General features: G+C 38.1%; 1 protein-coding gene across 18 annotated transcripts in view; it reads right to left on the reverse strand.

Annotated features, from left to right (window-relative positions):
• PRPF18 (pre-mRNA processing factor 18) overlaps window positions 1–25,835 on the reverse strand; it is a 135,662-nt gene that overhangs the window by 51,481 nt on the left and 58,346 nt on the right. For 12 of the 18 annotated variants that reach the window (XR_015139642.1, XR_015139634.1, XR_015139633.1 and 9 more), the window contains exons 2-6: window positions 11,311–11,388; window positions 11,169–11,195; window positions 8,544–8,648; window positions 5,945–6,058; window positions 146–292 (exon numbers count right to left, since the gene is read on the reverse strand). Coding sequence is in view for 4 of the 18 variants with exons in the window: in XM_086334305.1 (XP_086190431.1) it covers window positions 146–292; window positions 5,945–6,058; window positions 8,544–8,648; window positions 11,169–11,195; window positions 11,311–11,388 (471 nt within the window). In the remaining 14 variants the exon portion in view is untranslated. The remainder of the gene's footprint in view (window positions 1–145; window positions 293–5,944; window positions 6,059–8,543; window positions 8,649–11,168; window positions 11,196–11,310; window positions 11,389–25,835) is intronic. The other 6 variants (XR_015139641.1, XR_015139639.1, XR_015139638.1 and 3 more) reach the window with 1 other exon arrangement.

Consider the following 25,835-nt stretch of genomic DNA (forward strand, 5'->3'; position numbering starts at 1 on the left):
TAAACAACAGTCATGAAATAGAAGGGCCTTTGTAATGACCAAAGAAGCCAGGGTGCTGTGAACTGAACAGTCTAATGAGCTCAACCATCAGCTCCAGGGAATGAAAGGTGGGGTGGGGGAGTGAGGAAGGTGGTGGAGGGATCACCTCTAATTCTTCAATTGTGGTGTTTTCTTCATGAACTTTCAAATCATTCTGGGTGTCTTCCTCTCCAGGCTCTTGGCCACCCACAAGCTCATTGAGGTACTGCTGATCAATCTTATCCAAAGCTGCTTTCAGATCATTCCTCAATCCCTGAGGAAAGGTAAAAAGTTACACCTCGTATGAAATTTCATTGATGTTTCACTTCTGATTTTTTTTTCTGATAATAATTCATTTTTTTCTCCATAAGGAAACTCAAACAATATTTCAATTAATTATACAGCTATCACTATTGTCCATTCAAAGTCAATTCTTATGAACATATTCAAATTTAAAAGAATATATAATAATATATTATAATAGCTAGTCTGACAGAAAAATAAAAAATATGAGCGACAAATCCAATTAAGAATCTGCATAAATGCTGTAATTTTCTAATGAGGCCTAGAGAAAGTGACCAGGTGCTCCACCCATTTTCCTGGTTCACTGAAAACCTCTAACAACTCCAACTGCTTTCAACTTCCACAACATCTGGCAACATCAACAGTATAAAGCCAGAGTCTCAACCACGTCCTAGACTTCACTATGTTTTTAACAAACCAGTAAACTCCACATTTTATTCACTTCTAGTTTGTGATCATTTGATTAAAATGGAAGCCTTAAAGATAGACCCTTATCATATACCACATATAAAAATTAACTCAAAATCGATCAAAGACTTAAATGTAAGGGTTAAAACTATAAAACTGTAGCTCTTCGAGTTAACTACAACAGAAAATCTGATTTAAAATAAGCAAAAGACTTGAATAGACAATATACAATGGCCAATAAGTAAATGAAAAGATGCTCAACCTCACTAATCACTAGGGAAATGCAAACCAAACCACAGAGATACCACTTTACAACCATCAGGATGGATATTATCAACAGAAAACAGAAAATAACAACGTGGCTAGGATATGGAGAAACAGACCCATTGTGCACTGCTGGAAATGTAAAATAGTACAGCTGCTGTGGAAAATGTTAGGGCAATATCTGAAAAAGTTAAACATACCTACATCAAGGCACATTACAGTTAAAATGTCAAAAGTTAAAGACAGTTCCTACAAGAGAACACAGGCAGAGTGCTCTGACATAAATCTTAGCAGTATTTTCTTTCATCAGTCTCCTAAGGCAAAAGAAATAAAAGCAAAACCAAACAAATGGAACCTGATTAAACTTAAAAGCTTTTGCAAAGCAAAGAAACCATCAGCAAAATGAAACAACAACCTACTGAATTGGAGAAAATATTTACAAATGATGTGACCCTCAAGGGATTAATATCCAAAATATACAAACAGCTCATACAAATCAATATGAAAAAACAACCCAAGCCAAAAATGGTCAGAAGATCCGAAAAGACATTTCTCAGAGAAGACATACATATGGCTAACAGGCACATGAAAAGATGTTCTACATTACTAATTATTCAGTTCAGTCACTCAGTCATGTCCAATTCTTTGCGACCCCATGAACTGCAGCATGCCAGGCTTCCCTGTCCATCACCAACTCCCAGAGCTTGCTCAAACTCATGTCCATCAAGTTGGTGATGCCATCCAACCATCTCATCCTCTGTTGTCCCCTTCTCCTCCTACCTTCAATACGTCCCAGCATCAGGGTCTTTTCAAATAAATCAGTTCTTCGCAACAAGTGGCCAAAGTATTGGAGTTTCAGCTTCAGCATCACTCCTTACAATGAATATTCAGGACTGATTTCCTTTAGGATTGACTGGTTGGATCTCCTTGCAATCCAAGGGACTCTCAAGAGTCTTCTCCATCACCACAGTTCAAAAACATCAGTTCTTTGGCTCAGCTTTCTTTATAGTCCAACTCTCACATCCATACATGACTACTGGAAAAACCATAGCCATAGCTTTGACTAGATGGACCACTAATTACAAGAGAAATGCAAATCAAAACCACAATGAGGTATCACCTCATACAAGTCAGAACAGCCCTCTCTAAAAAGCCTACAAACAACAAATGCTGAAGAGGATACAGAGTAAAGGGAACCCTTGTACACTAGTGGTGGGAATGAAAACTGATAAAGCCACTACTGAAAAATAGTTTCTAAAAAACTAAAAATAGAACCACCATAACACAGCAATTCCACTCCTGCATATGCATCCAGAAAAAACAAAAATATGAAAAGATACATGCACCCCAAAGTTCACAGCAGCACTAGTTATAATAACCAAGACATGGAAGCAGACCAAGTGCCCCACAGACAACTGGATTAAGAACATGTATGTATGTCTCTCTCTCTCACACACACACAAACACAGGAATATTACTCAGCCATAATTAAGAATGGAATTCTGGCACTTGTAACACATGAATGGATCTGAGAGTATTATGTCTTGTGAAATAAGTCAGACTGAGAAAGACAAATACTGTGTGATACCACTTATGTGGAATCTAAAAAATAATACAAATGAGTGTATATGCAAAACAGAGACAGACTCACAGATACAGAAAACAAACTTGTGGTTACCAATGAGAAAAAGAAAGGGGAGAGTGACAAATTAGGGGTACCGGATATACAAACTACATTTAAAATAGAGGAGCAAGAAGGATGTTGTATAGCATGGAGAATTATACCCATTATTGTGTAATAACCTATAAGGGAGTATAATATGCCAAAAATACTTAATCACTATGCTCTCTACCTGAAGTTAACACAATATTGTAAATCAATCATACTCCACTTTTTTTTTTTTTTTAAAGTTACAGAAAGGAAAGAATCTTAAAAGCAGCAGGAGAAAAACAATTTGCTTTGTATAAGGAACCACCTCCCAATAAGACTATCAGGATATTTTTTAGGAGAAACTTTGCAGGCCAGGAGGGAGTGGCACAATATATTTGAAGTGCTAAAAGAAAAAACTTCCAAGAACATGCTACCCAGCAAAGTTATCATTCAGAATTGAAGGAGCAATACAGTTTTCAGACAAGCAAAAGCTAAGAGAGTTCCTAACCACTAAACTATCCTTGTTAAGAAATGTTAAAGGGACTTCTTTCAGCTGGCAAGAAAACATATGAAAGCATAAATCCCAGTGATAAAAGTAAATGTATGGTACAGGTGGTAAATTAATCACTTATAAAGCTAGTATGAAGATTAAAAGACAAAAGTAGTAAAAATAACTGTAAGTGCAGTAATTAGTTAAGGGCTACACAATACAAAATGATGCAAAATGTGTTATCAGAAAAAAATGTGGAGGGAGAGGAGGAAAAGTGTTGAGCTTCAGAATGTGTTCAAACTTAAGTTATTAACTTTTAGTTCCGGTTACAAAATAAATAAGTCACATGGAATAATGTACAGCATGGTGACTGAAAATACTGCACTGCACATTTCAAAGTTACTCAGAGAGTAGATCTTTAAAAAAGTCTTCATCACAAGAAAAAAATTTTTGTAACTATATACAGTGATGAATATTAGATTTACTGTGGTGATCATTTTGCAATATATACAAATATCAAGTCATTATGCTGTACACCTGAAATATGTTATATGTTAATTATAATTCAACTTTTAAAAGTACAGATAAATTTTAATATTGAATAACATCAGAATACAGCAGGTTGTACTAAGTTAATATTAAAAGCTAGAAAATTTCTCAAGTAATGAGACATGAGTAGCAGAAAAATTAAATCAGGTACCAAAAACTAAATAGTGCACATTAGCATTTTAACTCTTTTGATAAGGAAAGTGACTTGGGATATAGAAGAGAACAAATACTGGTGAAATGAGGCATTACAAAACCACTTAGCTCTTTCCAAGGATTTAGGTAAGGAAACTTTAGATAGGACTGAAAATAAAAACAAATTACTAAAAAAAAAAAAAAACAAATTACTGTGGACATTAATAATATAAATGAAGAAAACATTTTAAATTCATTTATGTTTTTAAAAAGAAGTTAAACATAGAATCACCATACAATTCAGCAATTCCACTTCTAGGAATATATGTAAAAGAAGAGAAAGCAAGGAACTTGAACAGATATTTTTATACCTGTGTCCATAGCAGCATTATTCACAATAGACCAAAAGGTAGAAGCAACCTCCCTGTCCAACAAGGATGCATGGATTAACAAAATGGCATCCATACATACAATGGTATACTAGCTTTAAAAGGGCAGGAAATGCTGACCTCTGCCACAACAAAGCTGCACCTTTAAGCCAGCATGCCTAGCTAGTAAGAAGGCCAGACTAGAGAGCCTTCAGGTGACCTCAGCCGCAACCCTCATGTGACTGTATCACAGGTGAGACCTCAACCAAAACACTACCCAGCTTAACCCAATCGAACCACAGAATGTGACGGAGAATGATAAACTATCTTAGTATACAAGGTTTCAGGGTGGTTTGTTACCATCACAAATGACTGAGAAAGATTTTATGATAATGAATTGTTTTACAATGTAAGTTTTGGGGTGGTTTGTTATACAACTACATATAACCACGTCTGTCTCTCTCAGTAACTGAACGAGCAAGTAAATAAGTAAATAAGACCACAAAAGATCTAAACACCACTGTAATTGACATTTCAAAAGCATAAAGCATACTCTTTTCAAGAGCCCATGGAATATTCACCAAGATGGATTATAAGCTGAGCCATAAAACAAGATCAGAGTTCTAAAAGTAATGCTGAAACTATTAAAGTTTTAGAAGAAAATACCATCTCTTTAAGATCTTAGGGTAGGCAAACATTTTCTTAAGCAAAACACCACAAGCAGTAATTATAAAGTGAACTTTGTCAAAATTCAAAAGTCCTGCCCATGAAAAGACACCGTTAAGAAAACAGGTAAAGCTTAGGAAAAAATAGATACAAAACATGAATTTGTATATCTAATGAAGAATCCAGGTTACACATAAAGAACTCCTATAATTCAAAAATAAAAAGACAACCCAACTAAAACATGAACACTGCATAGAGAAAGATGTGGCTAGTAAGTCTATAAAAAGATGCTCATAATCTTTAGTTGTCAGGGAATTGTGACTAGAACCACATAAGATAGTACCACACAAACAAGAGAATGGTTACAATTTAAAAGACTAACAATAACAAACACTAATGAGACAACACTGGCAATACCCAGCATTTCTTAAAAAGTTGAGCATACATATACTGTTACTATTCAGCAATTCCACTTCCAGAGAGATAAAAATGTATTTAACCTAGGAGAAATAACATAGAACCAAAAAATATTTGTGTAAGAATGTTCACAGCAGTTTTATTCATAACAGCCCAAGGCTAGAAACATATTGTGATATATTCATATTACTGAATATCATCAGCAATAAAAAGGAACAAGTTACCAACATCCACAATAACATGGATGAATCCTCAAAATCTTACACTGAGCAAAAGAAGCCAGACATATCCTGTGTGACTCCACCCAAGTGAAACACTAACACAAGTAAAGTTCATCGACGGTAACAGAATTTAAAATGGTGGTTGCCCAGGAATGGAGGAGGAAGAATCCAGGGACTGGCCAAGAAGGGGTGCTGGGGAGTTTTCATGTGTGTGTGATGAAAATACTCTATATCTTCGTAAGGGTACTGGCCACACACTTGCAAGCATTTTCAAAATGCACTGAACCGCATGCTCAAGATGTGTGCCTTTTAAAAGAAAATTTACATTCAGCAGCAATAATCTGGCAACTTCATTTTTCCTTTTTTCCTTATAATAAGGCAATTATTTGAAGTCTGTCAAAGTCTGTAGTATTCTCAGCGATGTGGTACAATGATATTCTAGCTTTGTTCTTCTTACCTTGTTAACTTCTGGTGTGAGGATCTCTATTTTTCTTAAACGTTGAAAAGCATCATAATCTGTTTCTCCAAATAGTCTGATTGGTTCTCCTCTTTCTCTCAATCTTCTGATAACCTATTTTTAAAAAAAGAAAGGAAGAAACAATAGTAATTTCTATTTTAGAAGACTAAACACTTATTTTGAAAATTAGATGCGAAAGTAAGTTATATTTGTTTTTTCTTTAGTTTTCCACGAACAGATATACTGAATTACTGTCATACCTTAAATAACCCGAATGGTTTAGGTCATTTGGTGAGTGTTACAGAAAGGACCAATCTGTGTAGTAGGCAACATAAGAAAACCATTAAGATGGGAAGGAGTGATAACATTCATACAGAGGAAAAAAAAAGTCTGGAGTCAGCTGATCAGCTAATGACCACAGACAGGCAAGGGTCATCACTGTAATACTAAATTAAAACCCAAAACTAGTCCCTCAGACAAGAAAGTGAGTTACAAATGGGTGGAGGGGGGCACATGCAGGGCTTTTGGAGGTAATATTCCTCCTTGACTTTGGTGGTGGTTGTATGAGTGTCTGTTTTGTTTTGCAATTATCCACTATATTGCACATTTTACACACACTCTGTATACATGCTATATATTTCATAAAAAGGACTAATAAAAATTATAATTAAGAAAATAAGCTGTATTTAGAAAAAAATTACCAAGAATTTAGTCTGGGAACTGAAATAGTATCACACTTAGAAACCACTGGCAAGGCTTCCACTGGATTAACTGAAACTAAAACTTAGACCTCATCTAGTGCTATCTCCCGGAAAAGGCGATGGCACCCCACTCCAGTACTCTTGCCTGGAAAGCCCCATGGACGGAGGAGCCTGGTAGGCTGCAGTCCATGGGGGTCACGAAGAGTCGGACACAACTGAGCAACTTCACTTTCACTTTTCACTTTCATGCATTGGAGAAGGAAATGGCAACCCACTCCAGTGTTCTTGCCTGGAGAATCCCAGGGATGGGGGAGGCTGGTGGGCTGCCGTCTATGGGGTCACACAGAGTCGGACACGACTGAAGCGACTTAGCAGCAGCAGTGCTATCTCCAATCAATGCAGAAATGACCTCAAAAACACCTTCTTCGGGCCACTGTCTGACGAATGACAGGAATCACACCTCTTCATGGAGCAGCCCATCTCATCTTTGGACAGTTTTACTATGCTTCTCAAAATAAACAAAACCCACCTCTTTCAATTATCTCAGCTTTATGAAAAGACAGAACACTCAATGCTTTTTCAAAATTAGAGCTGTGGTCAATGGATCTGTTTTCAAAAATCTCTAATATTCTTCTCTTCAGGCCAAGTATTCAAAAGTCCTTCATCTAGTTTTCACATGACAGCTTCTGGAGTCAGCCCTCCTTTCCTCTGAATGTTTCGTTTTGCTCAAAGTTCATTTCGTTGTGTACTTTGTGTATATAATCGTAACTCTTTTTTCACATGAATATTTTAAAATTTTGCTGTTGTTGAAGGAAAATAACAGTTGATATTGACCAGGGTATGGACAAAGCCTACAGGCTAGAGTATGAACTGGTGGAACGTGTTTACAGAGCTCTCTGGTAATTTATATCCAAAGTGTTAGACATGTATTAATATATAGGCTTTAGTAGACTCCAGAAATCATGTTTCTAGAAAATTTTCCAAAGGAAACTAATCATATAGTATTACACACGCAATGACATCTGTATAAGGATGTTCATCTCAGTATAACCTATAAAATGGAAATACTGAGGCAATTTAAATGACCATTAACAAAGAATTGGTTTTAAAAATAATAAAGTAGTAGTTCTAAAATATTGTGGGAAATTATGAAGTCATAAAAAAATTATATAGACCTCTATATTTTGACTTAGAAAGATGTATTAAGAGAAAGTAAAAGGAAATCAACCCTGAATATTCATTGGAAGGACTGATGCTGAAGCTGAAGCTCCAATACTTTGGCCACCTGATGTGAAGAGCCAACTCACTGGAAAAGATGCTGATGCTGGGAAAGATTGAAGACAAAAGGAGAAGAGGGCAGCAGAGGATGAGATGGTTTGATAGCATCACCGACTCAAAAGATATGAATTTGAGCAAACTTGGGAGACAGTGGAGGACAGAGAAGCCTGGCGGGATACAGACCATGGGGTTGCAAAGAGTTGGGCACAGACTTAGTAACTGAACAACAACAAAAAAAGTTACTGTTTTGTAACTTACTTTCTCTTAATACATAAATGATATTATTTTAAATAACTTTGACAAATTAAATATAATTATTTCAAATACATGCATTTAATTATACTTATTTAGAATGTGTTTAGTTTTTAAAGTTTAGAAGGATATATTCTTTAAAAAATTTAAGACATGAGATATCCTTTAAACTATTTAAGACAACAGTATCAAGAAAAGCAGAAATTTAGAACCTCATAAAGAAAACTAAACTAAAATACTGTGCTGGTCAGGTAAGTCATTTTATATGGGAAATGATGACATAAAAGTTACTAGAACTAGAGATAAATGCAATCCTGTGGAGATTCTTTTTTTTTTTTTTTAAACAAAGCACTCATATATAAACTTACCTCTTGCCTAGAAAGAGTCATGGGTAATTTTTCCTCTGCCAGTTCAAGTTCTAATACTGGATTCGATGAAGTTAATGGTTTCTGGTCCTCATCTTTTGGCTGTATCTACATCAATAGCCAAAAGAAATGAAATTCTCCTTTTAAAATACAATATGGTTTATTTTAACATGTACCATTCTATACATTAGGTATCTATCAAAACGAAACATGTTTTACATATTGAAGGTTTTCTAAGTGTTCCTCTGAGCAAACAGCTCATAACTGACGTACATGCTTGCGGGAGCACAGGGACACCGGAGGAGACAGCATGCACCCTGGAAGCATTCTTGCTACAGAAGCGCGACAGAAGTTATTAATAAAATGGTTTCCGCAATCAAAAACTTAGAGGTTGAAACCTAGACTCATTTTCTCCCTAGACTCCAAGATTTTTACTTTCTTCTTGGAAACAATCAGCTTGCTTCTCCTCTTTGAGAAAATCATCTTACAGGGTTATTTGATCCTTGCTCTAGATTTAAAATGAAGACCAAAGAAAAAAGAACTGCTTGATAACAAAAACCTGTGAAGCCTCAAGTGTCAGCTCTTTCCTATCCTGATTTTTGAAAGGTATATTCCAAGCGCACAGGAATCATCGCTGGATGTGTAAAAAAATTTCCCAATGCTCCACCGAACTTGCCCGTGAACTGAGCCACGAAGGAAAATAATGAAAACCAGCCACTCTCTACTCATAGCACACAGAGATGAGACTGAATACTGTTGTTCATATGAACCTGCAGGGAAAAAAATCTAACATTTTCTTGAGTCAGCTTCCCAAGTCACAGTTTAGGAAAACTGAGTTCAGCAGTTTATAAGTCCCACTGCTTGGTCTGTAAAAAGATACCGAAATGTGGTTTTCCAGTTGACCCTAAGACAAATCTAATATGTCAAAAGAAGATCCAAAAAAAATCAAAGAAGATCAACATTAAGGGAAACCATTCAGTTAAGAAAGGCTGTATGGTTACAATTTTATACTTGATGATTCCACACTTTAGGTTAAAGGTTATATTAATCAGTGTTAATAGTGATAACAGAAAATGTAAGTAAAAAACCAAACTTTCGCCATTTTCACAAACCAAATCAGCATCAAGTCTCAATAAACAGTAACTAGTTTTATAAGAGAATAAAAGCAACATGCTATATTTTCACTACTACCAACAAGGAACCATTAAATATGCTTCAGAAAGAAAACCCTGTGCTTTCTTTTTAAGCATAAAAACAGGTATTTCTCCCAAAATCTCAGGATGGAAAGCATTTTCAATTATAAAATGGCAGTGAGTAGCCTTAAGGAAAAGACCTAAGACATTCTGTCAGCTGGACTCAACGTTACAAGCGGTATCTTTACAGCAATGACTTTGCTTCAGTGCTTTCCTCTATACTGGCAAGAAAGAACTGCTGTTTTAGCAAGAGCAATCTAAACTAAGGAAAACTGTCACTGTTTATTTTCCTACCTTATCAAAAAGTTAAAAAGGTTCAAATCTAAGGATATGGGAAAGCAGCCGAGTCAGTGGACTAAACCAAAGGTAAGTGATTCTTATTTTACTTTAAGTGTGAGTTAGACAACGCTAGGCAAGCAAATAATGGGAAACCTTTCTGACTATTCGACATTTAGATGGTTTTAAAACATATTTTAATTCCCTACACTAGAAGCAAATGAAATAGACATACTTAAGAGAAGTATCAAAATACCAATATAAACTTTCAAATTTTAGAAACCTATCAGAAATACAACTACAGTTTTAAAACCTACCCTCTCCCAAAAGTACAAAATGAAAGCAAATCCATATACATACCATTTGCATTCTTCATGCTTTCTTCTAGAAATGCTATGCCAGATAAAATTAATTTCCAGAACTTTCCCCATTACATGCACAAGAGTATTATTGTATAATCAATGTTTCACAAGCAAAGAGTCGATTTCAAATTTATGATTTGTCAAAAGTATTTCAATAGAACCTCTGAACTTTGTTTAAAAAATTAGACTAGATACAGTCATCTTTTAAAATAAATTAAACACAACTTCACCTTGTAACCTTTAACCCCTCCCAATAAAAACCCCAATACATTATTAACTAGGTAATCTCAAAGATAATTTTAGTCATGTTTCTAAAGTATTCAAAGTTTTCTAGAAACCTCATTTATTTCTAATATTTCAAGATCACATTTTCTATCCAGTAGGGTGAGCAGTGTTTGAAATGTGATACCTTATCATATAAAATGGCTATATCTCAGGCAGAGGTACTGAGGGCCAAAAGGGATTATTCACATTGCAAACATAAAACAATGGCTTAAAATATTCAGGAGAAAGCAGGGGAAATACCACTGCTGATACCACTGCTGCTGAATGAATAAAATGTTTTCAACCCTTTACAAATGGACTTTTATTGGGAGAGGTGGGGAAAGGAGTGGTGGTAGTGATGAAAATGAGGTAGTATCAGATCCAGGACTTAATTAAAAGGAAAAAAATTCAAGCTTTGATCTCAAGCCACTTCATGCTGTCCACAAAAAGCCAAACCATTCCAAGCCAAAGGTCATGCATGTATTTTCCTGAATTCAAGATAAAAGAAAAAAAAAAGAAAAACAAAATCATACCTCTCCAGATGGCTTCTCATTTATAGGCTAATGTATAACATTGATAAATTGAACAAAGATCAATTGTTTTGTTACTTTAACAACGGCTATATAAATTTAAACTCAGAAATATATAATTTAACATAAAAGCAGGCATTCATACCTTGTAGCCACATCTTTCAAAATATGCTTCCTCTTCTTTTTTTGCAAGTTCACTACGCTTGAAATATTTTTTATTTTCCTATTGAAGAAAGAAGTAAGTTAATAATAACAAAAGTTTTAACTTTCCTATTGAAGATACAAGTAAGTTTCTTCCTACTGAAGAAAGAAGTTCAAATTTCATGTCTCTTGATCAACAACCTTGAAAGTTTTTCAAGAACTATAAAGTTTTTTAGGTCCCACAGAGATTATAGTGATTTCCTGAACACACCACCTGTCCACCCTGGTCTAAACATGAAGACATTTCTCTTGCAGCATCATTTTAACAGACATCATCCAACAGCACAGAGAAGGAACCAACCCCATTTACCAAATGTTAACATTGTTTTGATTTAATTTCTTGGTGTTTTAGTTCAATTTCTACAAATGGATTAATTGTGAACCACATAAAATGTGATCCTTTAATTCTTTTCTCCTAACAGACCCAATCAAACAAAAATTATGGTAGCTTCAGCTGACATTTTAAATCTCATTATCAACAGACCTCCAAGGATGTGTCCACATCCTTTTTTGTCATCTGCAATCTTATTATAATGATCAGTTAACTGTACTTGTATTAACCAATTTTTAAAAATAATGTGGACATAGGATGGTTTTGGAGAGCTTCTCTAGTAAAAAGATGGTTCAAAGGTATTTGGTTTTAATATGACATGATGTTAAGAGACAAACTCAACCTACTGTGGCAGGGGAAAAAAGGTTAGCTCTTTCCATGCTATACATAAAATTATCCTGTTAAAAATGGAGTCCCTTGGATCATTTCATAATGTATAAAACTATCAAATCACTATGTTGAACACCTGAAAGCCATATTTTATGTCAGTTATAATGTAAAAAATACAGTTCCTCATTTGCAGGCTTGTTATTATCTGCAGTTCTGCCTCTTAGATACTATTTCACTGATGACTTAATTCAAATAAAGATACCATAACAATACCTCAATAATACCTCCACACATATATTTAGCCCCTCATAGTTCCAAAGCTCACTCAAGCAGTGATCATCAATAATGCTATACCCTGACAAGGAAGTTTGATGGTGAACAATGGAAAGATCACGTTGCCACACTTGAACCCACTGCTCAAGCCTGGCACCAGTAAAACATCTAGGAGGTACACAGCAAACCACTTAAATATGTCCTCCCCCAAAATCTAAATCAGTCTCTTATCATACAACTTCCCAGAAACATAAAGAAGACAGGAAAAAGTTCAAACACCACAGGAAAGCAATCAAACACTAACACATTTCATAAAACTAGCCCCAGTTTCTCCAACAAGTTGACGAATTTAAAAAGTGGGGGACCTGAGGGAAAAGAAAATGTTTTCACTAAAAGAAACCAAGAGTCATAATAAATGCAATGAGTGGATTTTTGTGTGGACTTGATTTGAACAAACCAACTGTAAAAACATATGTATGTTTCTATTTTAATTCAACTGGGGATAGTTGAATGTGAGAAGAGTATTTCATGGTATTAAGGACCCAATTTTAATTTTGTTGAGTGTGATCTTAGTTCTATAAAGATATATTCTTATTTTCTAGAGTTACATGTGTTAGGGGGAAGGTAGATAGTTCATTATACAATGAACTATTTGTGTATATATTAAAAACAGCTTAAAATTAACAGGTTTTTCAAAGTTCATTCATTAACTCAATAAATATTTACTGACTTATCTCATGCACCCCAAGCACAACTTTATAGATATAAAGAGGAAGACGTTACCCAGTGTAAGAAACTGATGGCATCATCTGAACATCAAAACTACTCTGGAAAAGGTGGATGCAAATAAAATTAATCCCACTGGAGAGGTGTGAAACCTGAGAATTAGAAAGGTCAGGTGACATTCCCAGAACTCAATAAGCCTCATGAATAACAGAGACAGGACTAAGACCTCTGGTCCTTAAATCCTTTGTGCTGATCCAGTATTCCATGTTACAGTTTCTCACGCCCAAAAGGCATTTCAGCATCGCAAACTGTTCCTTTTGACTATGTATAATAGAACATACTGGTCATATTTGAAATAAATGAATTGACAACATGGACTGGTGGCCTCTCAGAAAGAGCTGGTATGTACAAAGAAAGTAACAGGACTCCCCAGGCCACGGACCATGGTCCAACCTTTAACTATGGAATCTTTTACTACCATGTCTCAATTCCAGTGAACATACCTAGCAAAACCTTCAACCTAAAACATCCATTCCCAAAATGTAGACTTCTGGGGGTCCCTAAGACCCTTCCAGAGACTGCACAGGTCAAATTCATTTTCATAGCACTGAGCTGAATTTTAACACATAATACAGTGGTTTGCTGTGTACTTCCTTGATGCTTTACTGGGGCCAGGCTTGAGCAGTGCGTTCAGGTGTGGGAACCTGATCTTTCCATTGCTCACCATTAAGCTTCCTTGTCAGAGCACAGCATCACTGATGATCACTGCCTGAGTGAGCTGTGGAACTATGAGGTGCTAAATACCTGTGTGGAGGTATTATTGAGGTATTATTATGGTTACTGCTAATGAAGTAGGACAGTGTTATGAAAGTTCATCCAATTTTACATAAAAATAAAAGACACTTTTCATTTTCACCAAGAACTTTATTAAAAAACACATTCACTAACTGAACAAATTTTTTTGGCCAACCCAATACTAAGACATTATGTGTGCCACCCCACTGCCCTTTTTATTATGCTCAGATCTGCACTGATGGTACAGAAGCAATGGTGAAGAAAACTACTAGAACCTTGGTATAAACACTGTTGATGTATAGTAGTCACTTGTACTCACTACCATGCTCTTGCCAGAAAATAAAAAGGCCAGTTTCTCTGAATGTTTTGATAAAGAACAATTTTACTAAATCTTAACCCTTAACTACGTGCCCCTTTAATATTTGGTATGATGAAATGAAAGGAAATGAAACATATGAAGCACTTCTACTACATAATGAAGTAGGAGAGCCCTCTCAAAGAAAAACACCTGTGCAACTGGTTGATTATTCAGACTTGCATTTTTGGCAAACATTTTCTCAAAACTGAACAAAGCAATCTTGTCACCTAAAGGAAAACAATGACAGTATTTGTTGTCTATGATAAAATTCCACCTGTCAAGGGAAAATGAGAATGGTAGAAAAGTGGTATCCCTCACTGTGAACTTGCTGGCTTCCTGACACATAAAGGCTCCACTGATGAAATCAGTGGTGATATTAACAAATGTGACTGTTACAATACTGTCTAATGGAAAAATCAACATTTAGAAGATCAGCATAATTCAGCATAGCTGAGAAACTCATGATGTCACAAAGGCAAGATGTTATAAAACCATGCACAGGCAAAAGATTTAGGAGCAGAACAGACCAGAATACAATAGGTCTAGAACAGACCAAATCAACAGACTTTAATATCCAAAAGGTCCACTGATACAGGTCAGAACTAACTCTCAGCTAACCAACAGACTGGCTCCAAATAGGAAAAGGAGTACATCAAGCCTGTATATTGTCACCCTACTAATTTAACTTATATGCAGAGTACACCATAAAAACGCTGGGCTGGATGAAGCACAAGCTGGAATCAAGATTGCAGGGAGAAATATTAATAACCTCAGATATGCAGATGACACCACCCTTATGGCAGAAAGTGAAGAGGAACTCAAAAGCCTCTTGATAAAAGTGAAAGAGGAGAGTGAAAAAGTTGGCTTAAAGCTCAACATTCAGAAAACTAAGATCACGGCATCCGGCCCCATCACTTCATGGCAAATAGATGGAAACAGTGGAAACAGTGGCAGACTTTATTTTGGGGGGCTCCAAAATCACTGCAGATGGTGACTGAAGCCATGAAATTAAAAGACACTTCCTCCTTGGAAGAAAAGTTATGACCAACCTAGACAGCATATTAAAAAGCAGAGACATTACTTTGCCAACAAAGGTCTGTCTAGTCAGTTCAGTTGCTCAGTCGTGTCAGACTCTTTGCGACCCCATGAACTGCAGCACGCCAGGACTCACCGTCCATCACCAACTCCCGGAATCCACCCAAACCCATGTCCATTGAGTTGGTGATGCCATCCAATCATCTCATCCTCTGTCGTCCCTTTCTCCTCCTGCCCTCAATCTTTCCCAGAATCAGGGTCTTTTCCAACGAGTCAGCTCTTTGCATCAGGTGGCCAAAGTATTGGAGTTCCAGCTTCAACATCAGTCCTTCCAATGAATACCCAAGACTGATCTACTTTAGGATGGACTGGTTGGATCTCCTTGCAGTCCAAGGAACTTTTTCCAGTAGTCATGTATGGATGTGAGAGTTGGACTATAAAGAAAGCTGAGCACCGAAGAATTGATGCTTTTGAACTGTGGTGTTGGAGAAGACTCTTGAGAGTCCCTTGTACTGCAAGGAGATCCAACCAGTCCATTCTAAAGGAGATCAGCCCTGGGTGTTCTTTGGAAGGAATGATGCTAAAGCTTAAAGTCCAGTACTTTGGCCACCCCATGCGAAGAGCTGACTCATTGGAAAAGACTCTGATGCTGGGAGGGATTGGGGGCAAGAGGAGAAGAGGATGACAGAGGATGAGATGGCTGGATGGCATCACCGACTCGATGGACGTGAGTTTGAGTGAACTCCGGGAGATGGTGATGGACAGGGAGGCCTGGCGTGCTGTGATTCATGGGGTCGCAAAGAGTCAGACATGACTGAGCGACTGAACTAAACTGAATGCATTATTTGCCCTAATTATTGTATTTATTATTTCCTTTTTTCCAGTAACTTCCACATTGGTTCCTATAGTTCCTTCCTTTATTGTTTCAATTTCAGGATTTTGTCAATTTCTGTTAAAGGAGGTTTTTCTTTTTTTAATTAAGTCATTTCTATACTTTTATAAATGAAAAAAGCAAGTGCAGAAGAATGAATCTAGTATGCTGCCATCTTTATTTAAAAAGGAGAAAAGACACACCTTTGCTTCTTCACATTTGCTTCTAAAGCATGTAATAACTACAGGAGACCCCAAAGCTGACAATGTTGGCTGCTTTGGAGGAGGTGAACTGTTGGGGCACATGGGTAAGAAGGAAACTTTTTACTGCTCACCCATTAGTATGTTTTGAATTTTGAATCATTTGAATGCGTTATCTATTAACAATAAATTTAATTTTTGAAAACTAGTTTGCTTCTCATTTTAAAAAGTTATATTGGGAAAAATGTAGGTGTTTTTCTTCGTACTATGCGACCCTTCACTTCAGGGCAAAAGAAGGTCGTCCAAAACAAAAGGTTCCCTGCCAGGTTTCACTATCATCCTGCACACTTTTTGTTTAGAAACAAAACAGCAGTTTGTAAGGAAAGGAAGTCAAGCAGTGATTTCTATTTAAAACATTTTCTAAGGCACACTGAACACCAAACGAACTTAGGAGAGCTACGTTCACGACACAAGTGACACTGCAGTATTTTACAACCTGAGATTAGTAACACATCCCCCTTCATAGGTAACTCGGCAGGATAGAGACCTTGCCCAAACTTAAAGAGCCCTCTGCAACGGAGCCCCTGTGAACTTCAGGACTTGTTAACTCCTTTTACGAAGTTAGTTTCCTTTCTAGCTATATTCCAAATCTTTGAACTCTACGTTTGCTGACTCAATGACAGAATATACAACACAGCCCTACAAACACAATCCTGAAAGCGGCTGGTAGCGATTTTAAGACAGCATGTGAACTGAAGGTAAATGTGTGTTCCCTCCTAAAGCATCTGAACTCTCCATTTGGACCTCTCACTCCAGCAGATTTTAAAAACAAGTTGAAGAGGGTATACATAAAAAGCACTTCTTTTAAAGACAGAGCCTCATTCCTGCATGGTGCTTCACACATGCTATTCTTGGGCTTTGTCCAAGTTGTACTGTCTGGATTATAAACCTGAGATTCCCAGGCCTAAAGAGAACAAATCTTTCTACCACATCACCTGAACCTCCAGCCCACACTAATGAAGAAGAGTCAAAACTAAAAACCAAATGCAACATGACTGTTGCATTAATTAGAATCATCATTCCTTCCATCAGATTAAGATTTTTAGTGTTTACAAAAATGAACATCAAACACAAACATCATAAGAGTTCTACAAAAAGACACTGGAGAGCTAACAAATACACAGCCTGAACACCCAAAGCAGAACGTGAGAAATCACGAACCATGTGACAGGGTCAGTTTCCTGCTGAAGAATGGAAATAAGCCGTAAAGAGTATGGAGTAACAAACCCAATGGTTGGGCACCCAAACAGAATTTAAAGAGATATAATACTTTTCAAAGTGTAAGAACTATAAACTGTCAAGGGATCCTGTTAGCTAGGCAATATATTTTCTCAATGATGCCATCCAAAGTAGAAAACTATACCAAAATTTACCTTGCACAGGTGAATTCTATGTACTTCATAATTATATATATTTGTATCACCATATGGGGGCTTCCCTGGTAGCTCAGTTGGTAAAGCATCCACCTGCAATGCAGGAGACCCCAGTTCAATTCCTGGGTCAGGAAGATTCGCTGGAGAAGAGATAGGCTACCCACTCCAGTATACTTGGGCTTCCCTTGTGGCTCAGCTGGTAAAGAATCCACCTGCAAAGCAGAAGATCTGGGTTCAATCCCTGGGTTGGGAAGACCCCTGGAGAAAGGGAAGGCTACCTGCTCCAGTATTCTGGCCTGGAGAATTCCATGGACTCTACAGTCTACGGGGTCACAAAGAGTTGGACATGACTGAACGACTTTCCCTTTTTTCATATCACTATATATAAAATTAGACAAAAATACATGTAAGAAATAAATGCCAATCTTACACAGGCTCCTTAATGAAGAAGTTAAACATACACTTACTGTATTATCCAACCATTTCACTCCCAGGCATTTATTCAAGAGAAATCAAAGTATATGTCCAAACAGAAACCTGTACACTAATGTTCACAGCAGCTTTATCATGATAGCCAAAAAATGGAAACAACTCAAATGTCTATCAACAGGCTAATGAATAAACAAATTGGGGGTATATCCATACAATGGTAGAAGACTGTTCAGTAACAAAAATAATTAAATCCTCATACAAATGCATGAATGAATCTCAAAATTAGACTGAAAGAAAGCAGATGAAAGAGTTTGTATTAAACAACTCTGCATAAAACCCTAGAAAGTGCAATCTAAGTAACAGAAGGCAGACCCACAGTAGTCTGTGGAAGGGTGGTAGAGCCCAGGGAAGGGGAAGAAAGCAGGCTCACAAGGTGCACAGGGAAACCCTGGGGTGAGGCAGACATGTTCGCGCTCCTCGCTGTGGTGGCACCGCCACTGGCGCAGGCGTGGCGTAACTCACTAAGCTGCGCACTCTAAATGCGTGCAGCTTACCGTGCGTCAAGGGTACCTCAATAAGGCTGCTTAAATAAGCAGCACAAGTGGAAGCAGCCTACGTGTCCACCAGTAAGCACGTGGATAAAGAAGATGCGGTACTTAAACACACAGTGAAATACTACCTAGTCATAAAAAAGAACAAAAGTTTGCCATCTGCAGCGCCATGGATGGACTTGGAGGGCATGTGCTAAAAGAAACAGGCAGAGAAAGACAAATTTATGTGGAATCTAAAAAGTACAACAAACTAGTGAATATAAAAAAGACAAAGCAATCTCACAGATAATAGAGGACAAACTGGTGGTTACCAGCGGAAAGGGTGGATGGCCAATATAGGGGTAGCGGAGTAAGAGGTACAAACTATCCCGTATCAGCTACAAGGACATACTATACAACACAGGGAACAGAGTCAGTATTTTATAATAACTGTAAGTGGAACAGAACCTTTAAAATTGTGAATCACCCTATTGTATACCTGGAACTTATATAAGTATAGCAACTATACTTCAATTAAAAAAACAAAATTAAACAGAGTGTTAGCATTTACACTGCCTGACTTTACAACTCACCAAACGGCAACAGCAATCAAGACAGTGAGGCACTGGCATACAGATCAACAAACAGATTAGGACAAGAGAGCAGAGCAGAACAGAGCCACACAAACTATTACTGATTTTTGATGATACCAAACCATCCAAAGAGAAAAGAAAAACATTATCAATAAATGGTGCTGGAACAAATGGACATCCAAATACAATAAATCACACCCCTGCCTCACATCATACCAAAAAACTGATTCAAAAAATTTTTGTTTTTGTAAAAGATAAAACCATAAAGCTTTTAGAAGATATTAAAAGAGAATATCTTACTCTCTTGAGTAAATGCTTAGGAGTAGAATAGATCGATCACTCAGCAGGTCTATGTTTTACTTTTAAGAAACTGCCAAACTGTTTTTCAATAGGTTACGCTATTTTATATTTCCAGATAGGATACACTCAACATTAATCATGAAAAATTGATAAGCTGGACATCATCAAAATTAAAAACTTTTAAGAAGATGAACAGAAAACCCACAGTCTAGAAAATTCACAAAACATACTGACAAAGGAGTGATATCCATGATATATATAAAGAATTCCTTGTACTTACTAAGGTTAAACCAACCAATCCAATTTTAAAATATGCAAGTAATTTTAAGCCACATCACAAAAGATATACAAATAGAAAAACACACAAGACCTACTTAATATTAATTCTCAGGGAGATGCATACTAAAACCACAATGAGATATTACAATACATCCACCAGATTGGCTAAAGTTAGACTGAAGCACAAATTGCTGACCCAATGTCGAGATCTGAACCGTCTTACTTTGCTGGTGGAGATGTGACACAGTCTAACCTCTCTGGGAGAAGTTCTAACGGCTTTCTACGAAACCAAACACGTAACGAACACCATGACCTAGCAATTGCACTCCCCGGCATTTTCCTACGAGAAATGAAAACATAAGGCTTGCACAGGGACTTCCCTGGTGTTCCAGTGGCCAAGGCAGAGGACACAGGTTCAATTCCTGATCCAGGAAGGTCCCACAGGCCGTGGCACAACTAAGCCCATGTGCCACAACTACTGAAGCCTGCGAACCCAAGAGCCCGAGCTCTGCCACAGGAGAAGCCACTGAAATGAGAAGCCCGTGCACCACCACTAGAGAAAAGCGCAAGAAAGACCCAGCGCAGCCAAAAACAAATCAGTGACAAAAAAATAAAAGACTTGCACAAGAGGGTCCACAGCTAAACCCTAGAAACAGCCCAGGTGACCATCCGCAGGGTAACAGATCAACAGACCGGGACATGTGTGCAATACAATACTCCTCAGCAATAAAAGGAACAAACAACTGACACACTCAACAACACGAATAAAATTCACGTTATTCTGATTAAACACAGTGGGTCATATAAGAGTCCACAGTATGATCTCACTTACGCGAAGTTCTAGGGCAGGCAAAGCCAATGGATGGCGGAAAGAAAGCGAAGCAGCAGTTGCTTCTGGGGATGGCAGAGGCTGACTGCAAGGTGGAGTGAAGACGATGTTCTGTACCTTGATACACACAGGGTCACACAGCTGCGTATGCATTTATCAAAAACCACTGAGTGGGACACTTACGATTTGTGTGTTTCTTCGTATGTATAGACAAACACTGTGAACACTAGTCAATGAAAAACATGTCAAATTATATTTTGGCAATTATATATACTTAAGGTAACGTGCAACAATGTCTGTGAATTAATCTGAAATGCATCAAGATCAGTACCTTGGCTTCAGGACCCTGTAAGCAGCTGGAAAACACTCATCTAAAGAGCCATCTTTGGTCATTTCAAGCGGTTTCCCAGCTTTTTATGGTTCATCTGTTTTAGGTGAAATGGTAACGACTTAGCCTGTGTCTCTTGTCAAAGTGCGGAAAAGCTGCCTTCCACTATTCTAAAATGCTCTGCCGGTTTTACTGTCCTGAGGTAAAAGCAGTTTCTGCACTGTTAGATGGATTGACGAATGGATATACAATGATGGACAGATGGACAGTCGAAGAATAAAGCAAATATATTAAAATGTTAATCGCAGATTTAATGCAAATCTAGATGGCAGGCATATGGGTGTTCACAGTACAATTATTTTGAGTGTTCTGTACATTTAAAAGCTTTCACAGTGAAGTTCTGAGGAAAAACTTCTTTGCAGGACATGTCAAGACACGGTACCAACATGACAAATTCCCTTCCACGCCGTTTTCTAACTGTACCAAAAAACCTGTGAAAGGCCCCTCACCAAGCGCTAAAGAGAGAAAGGTGTTAGAGAGTTTTATAGAAGGCTGTGGGAATGAAGGGAAAGTGTGAATATAGGCAAGCTGAAGGACTGAAATAAATGAAGAAGGGTCAGCACAGTTGGGACAGCTGCCTGGGGCTAGGGATTAATGGGCACAGAGATGTTCCCCAGCCCAGAAAGAACTAGTTCTTGACCTTTTTGAGTCAAAGATCCCTTTAATAATATCGTCAACAGGAGGAGGCAACGTGGGGTCACAGATATACATACATGCTAAACTTTTTATTTATATACCATACCAGAAATGGCATGGACCTAACAGAAGCAGAAGATATGAAGAAGAGGTGTCAAGAATATACAGAAGAACTATGCAAAAAAGATCTTCATGACCCAGATAATCACGATGGTGTGATCACTGACCTAGAGCCAGAAATCCTGGAATGCGAAGTCAAGTGGGCCTTAAGAAGCATCACTAGGAATAAAGCTAGTGGAGGTGATGGAATTCCAGTTGAGCTATTTCAGATCCTAAAAGATGATGTTATGAAAGTGCTGCACTCAATATGTCAGCAAATTTGGAAAACTTAGCAATAGCCACAGGACTGGAAAAGGTCAGTTTTCATTCCAATCCCAAAGAAAGGCAATGCCAAAGAATGCTCAAACTACCGCACAATTGCACTCATCTCACACGCTAGTAAAGTACTGCTTAAAATTCTCCTAGCCAGGCTTCAGCAATACATGAACTGTGAACTTTCAGATGTTCAAGCTGGTTTTAGAAAAGGCAGAGGAACCAGAGATCAAATTGCCAACATCTGCTGGATCATAGAAAAAGCAAGAGAGTTCCAGAAAAACATCTATTTCTGCTTTATTGACTATGCCAAAGCCTTTGACTGTGTGGATCACAACAAACTGTGGAAAATTCTGAAAGAGATGGGAATACCAGACCACCTGATCTGCCTCTTGAGAAATCTGTATGCAGGTCAGGAAGCAACAGTTAGAACTGGACATGGAACAACAGACTGGTTCCAAATAGGAAAAGGAGTATATCAAGGCTGTATATTGTCACCCTGCTTATTTAACTTATATGCAGAGTACATCATGAGAAACGCTGGACTGGAAGAAACACAAGCTGGAATCAAGATTGCCGGGAGAAATATCAATAACCTAAGATATGTAGATGACACCACCCTTATGGCAGAAAGTGAAGAACTAAAGAGCCTCTTGATGAAAGTGAAAGTGGAGAGTGAAAAAGTTGGCTTAAAGCTCAACATTCAGAAAACGAAGATCATGGCATCCGGCCCCATCACTTCATGGCAAATAGATGGGGAAACAGTGGAAACAGTGGCTGACTTTATTTTTGGGGGCTCCAAAATCCTTGCCGATGGTGACTGCAGCCATGAAATGAAAAGATGCTTACTCCATGGAAGGGAACTTATGACCAACCTAGACAGCATATTAAAAAGCAGAGACATTACTTTGTCAACAAAGGTCCGTCTAGTAAAGGCTATGGTTTTTCCAGTGGTCATGTATGGATGTGAGAGTTGCACTATAAAGAAAGCTGAGCGCAGAAGAATTGATGCTTTTGAACTGTGGTGTTGGAGAAGACTCTTGAGAGTCCCTTGGACTGGAAGGAGATCCACCCAGTCCATCCTAAAAGAGATCAGTCCTGGATGTTCATTGGAAGAACTGATGTTGAAGCTGCAACTCCAATATTTTGGCCACCTGATGCGGAGAGCTGACTCATTTGAAAAGACTCTGATGCTGGGAGGGATTGGGGGGCAGGAGGCGAAGAGGATGACAGAGGATGAGATGGCTGGATGGCATCACGGACTCGATGGACATGGGTTTGGGTGGACTCTGGTAGTTGGTGATGGACAGGGAGGCCTGTCGTGCTGCGGTTCATGGGGTCACAAAGAGTTGGACACGACTGAGTGACTGAACTGAACTGAAACTTTTTCTAATATTTCAAAGAGCTGATGGGAACTCTGAAGTCCATCCAAAGGCTCCACTTAAGAACAGATGGTAACTGAAATTGAAGGGGAATATGAAATTCAAATAAGAGAATTTGGGGGGACTTCCCTGGTGGTCCAGTGGTTAAGACTCTGTGCTTTCAATGCAAGAGGTGCGGGTTCAACCCTGGCCAGGGAACCAAGATCCCACATGTCACGCAGCCCAGCCAAGAAAAGTAAATATATATGCATACATATATGTATGCATATATATGAGAATTTTCAATGTGAAGTAGCCAAGGCCTAAACTTTAAGGAAAACCAACATTTAAGGGATAAAAACCAAACAATAAAAAAACAAGAAAAGAGAAGCCTCTAAAGGAGATCAGAAATAAGTAGCCTGAAAAGTAGACGCAAATGCAGGACACTGTGGCGTAAGAGGCCAAGGGAAGAGTGGAGAAGGTGGACCAGTCTAGTACAAATGCTCTTGCGGTTAAGAAACCATGGCAGTCACTGTGGCCCCTGATTAGGAAGGATTCAGTGTAACTGCCAGGGCAGAAATCAGGTTAAGGAGTAAGTGAGAAATAGAATTTAAGAAGCTTGGCTGTAAAGAAAAAGGACAGCTGTGTGGGGTTTTTTTTTTTTTTATTCTTAATAACAGTTGTGTTTAAAAAACAAAAAAAGGAATTTACATATGTTTGTTAAAACATACATACAGCACTGAAACATTCATACACACATCATGTGTGTTTCACTGCTGCTAGAGATGAGCCAGTAGAGAGATTAAGACACAGGAGGAAAGGAGACAAGTGATATTTAGGTTCTGATGACGCTAATAAAGATGAGAGTTGGGCTCCAACATGTAAGTGGAAGGTGTGACCCAACATACAGCCAATACCTCATCCACTTTCACAGGAGAAAGGTGAGGAATTTATTGACTGATGGCTTCTCTTTATAAAACTGAAAGTAGGTTCCTTACAGTAAAGGATGAAACATTATTAAAAAAAAAAAAATCCTCTGTGGCACAGTGTAGTACCTTGCACAGAGGAAACATTCAATAAATATTGGAAAAAACAAAGCTAAAATTCTACACAAAGTCCATCTTCCAAACTGCAACTCATAAAACTGCTAATTAAGCCCCACTGAGTGCTGTAGTGGCCTGGCTTTCCACGTGAATGAGGCTTTGTGTTAAATGAAGGTTCACCAACACCAGGGCTCCAAAGCACTGGCATTCTAGCAACAGGGAGGCCGAATTTACCTCCACGTAGTTACACCTGGCAGAGCACTGAACACGGGACAGGAGGCCGCTTTAGAAGCTCCTCCAGTTCTGAAAAGGGGCGCTCACAAGCTAAGTATTTACTATATTCAGCTACTGGACTAACAAGAAAAAGCTGAGGGGCTTCCCTGGTGGCTCAGTGGTGAAGAATCGACCTGTCAATGCAGGAGACATGGGTTTGATCCCTGATCCAGAAGATTCCACATGCCAAGGAGCAACGGAGCCCACTGAGCCCAAGTTCTAGAGCCCAGAAGTCGCAACTACTGAAGCCCGCACACCTAGAGCCCGTGACCTACAAGAGAAGCCACCGAAATGAGAAGTCCAAGCACTACAACCAGAGAGCAGACCCCACGTGACAGCACTACAGAAAAGCCCTCGCAGCAACGAAGACCAGCACATTCTAAATGCTGCCAGAATTTAAAATTGATGAACTTAAAAAAGAAAAAGCTGGGACACCAAGCTCCATACAGGATGGATAAACAAGGTCCTACTGTATGGCACAAAGGACTGTAGTCAATATCCCATGATAAACCGTAACGGAAAAAATATGAAGAAGAACATATATAACTCAACAATTTTGCAGTAGAAGTCACAGCAGAAATTAAACACTACATTGTAAAATGACCAAAGAGGAGGTGGTGCTTCTGGAAAAACAGTACAATAGAAATGGGCGTTTCCCAGCTACAGAAAGGGTAGTGAAAAGGATTCACCGACCCGCGACCAGAAATTGTTTAAAAAATGAAACAGGACAACGGATTAAAACAAAGAAATGTATGACAGAATCACATGTACTTACGATAGGAAATGTTGCATGAAACTTTTTTCATACATATCAGATTGAAATATAGATTTAATTCTTACTATGCCTGGGGCGGTGGGAAGTTTGAAAGTTACTGACAGACACTATGATACAGAAAGATAAAGGCTATAAAGCAAACAATTCCGTATAAAATTATACGGCGGCAAAGCAAATGACGGTCTCCCCAGGCATTAAAAAGAAAAAGTGTCCAGTCTGGGCTTCCCCCATAGCTCAGTTGGTAAAGAATCCACCTGCAATGCAGCAGATCCCAGTTCAATTCCTGGGTCAGGAAGATCTGCAGGA

This window comes from Bos grunniens, chromosome 13, assembly GCF_055505025.1.
Source record: "Bos grunniens cultivar Pamir isolate PY7600 chromosome 13, Bosgru_T2T1.0, whole genome shotgun sequence".
In the NCBI taxonomy this organism is placed as follows: Eukaryota; Metazoa; Chordata; class Mammalia; order Artiodactyla; family Bovidae; genus Bos; species Bos grunniens.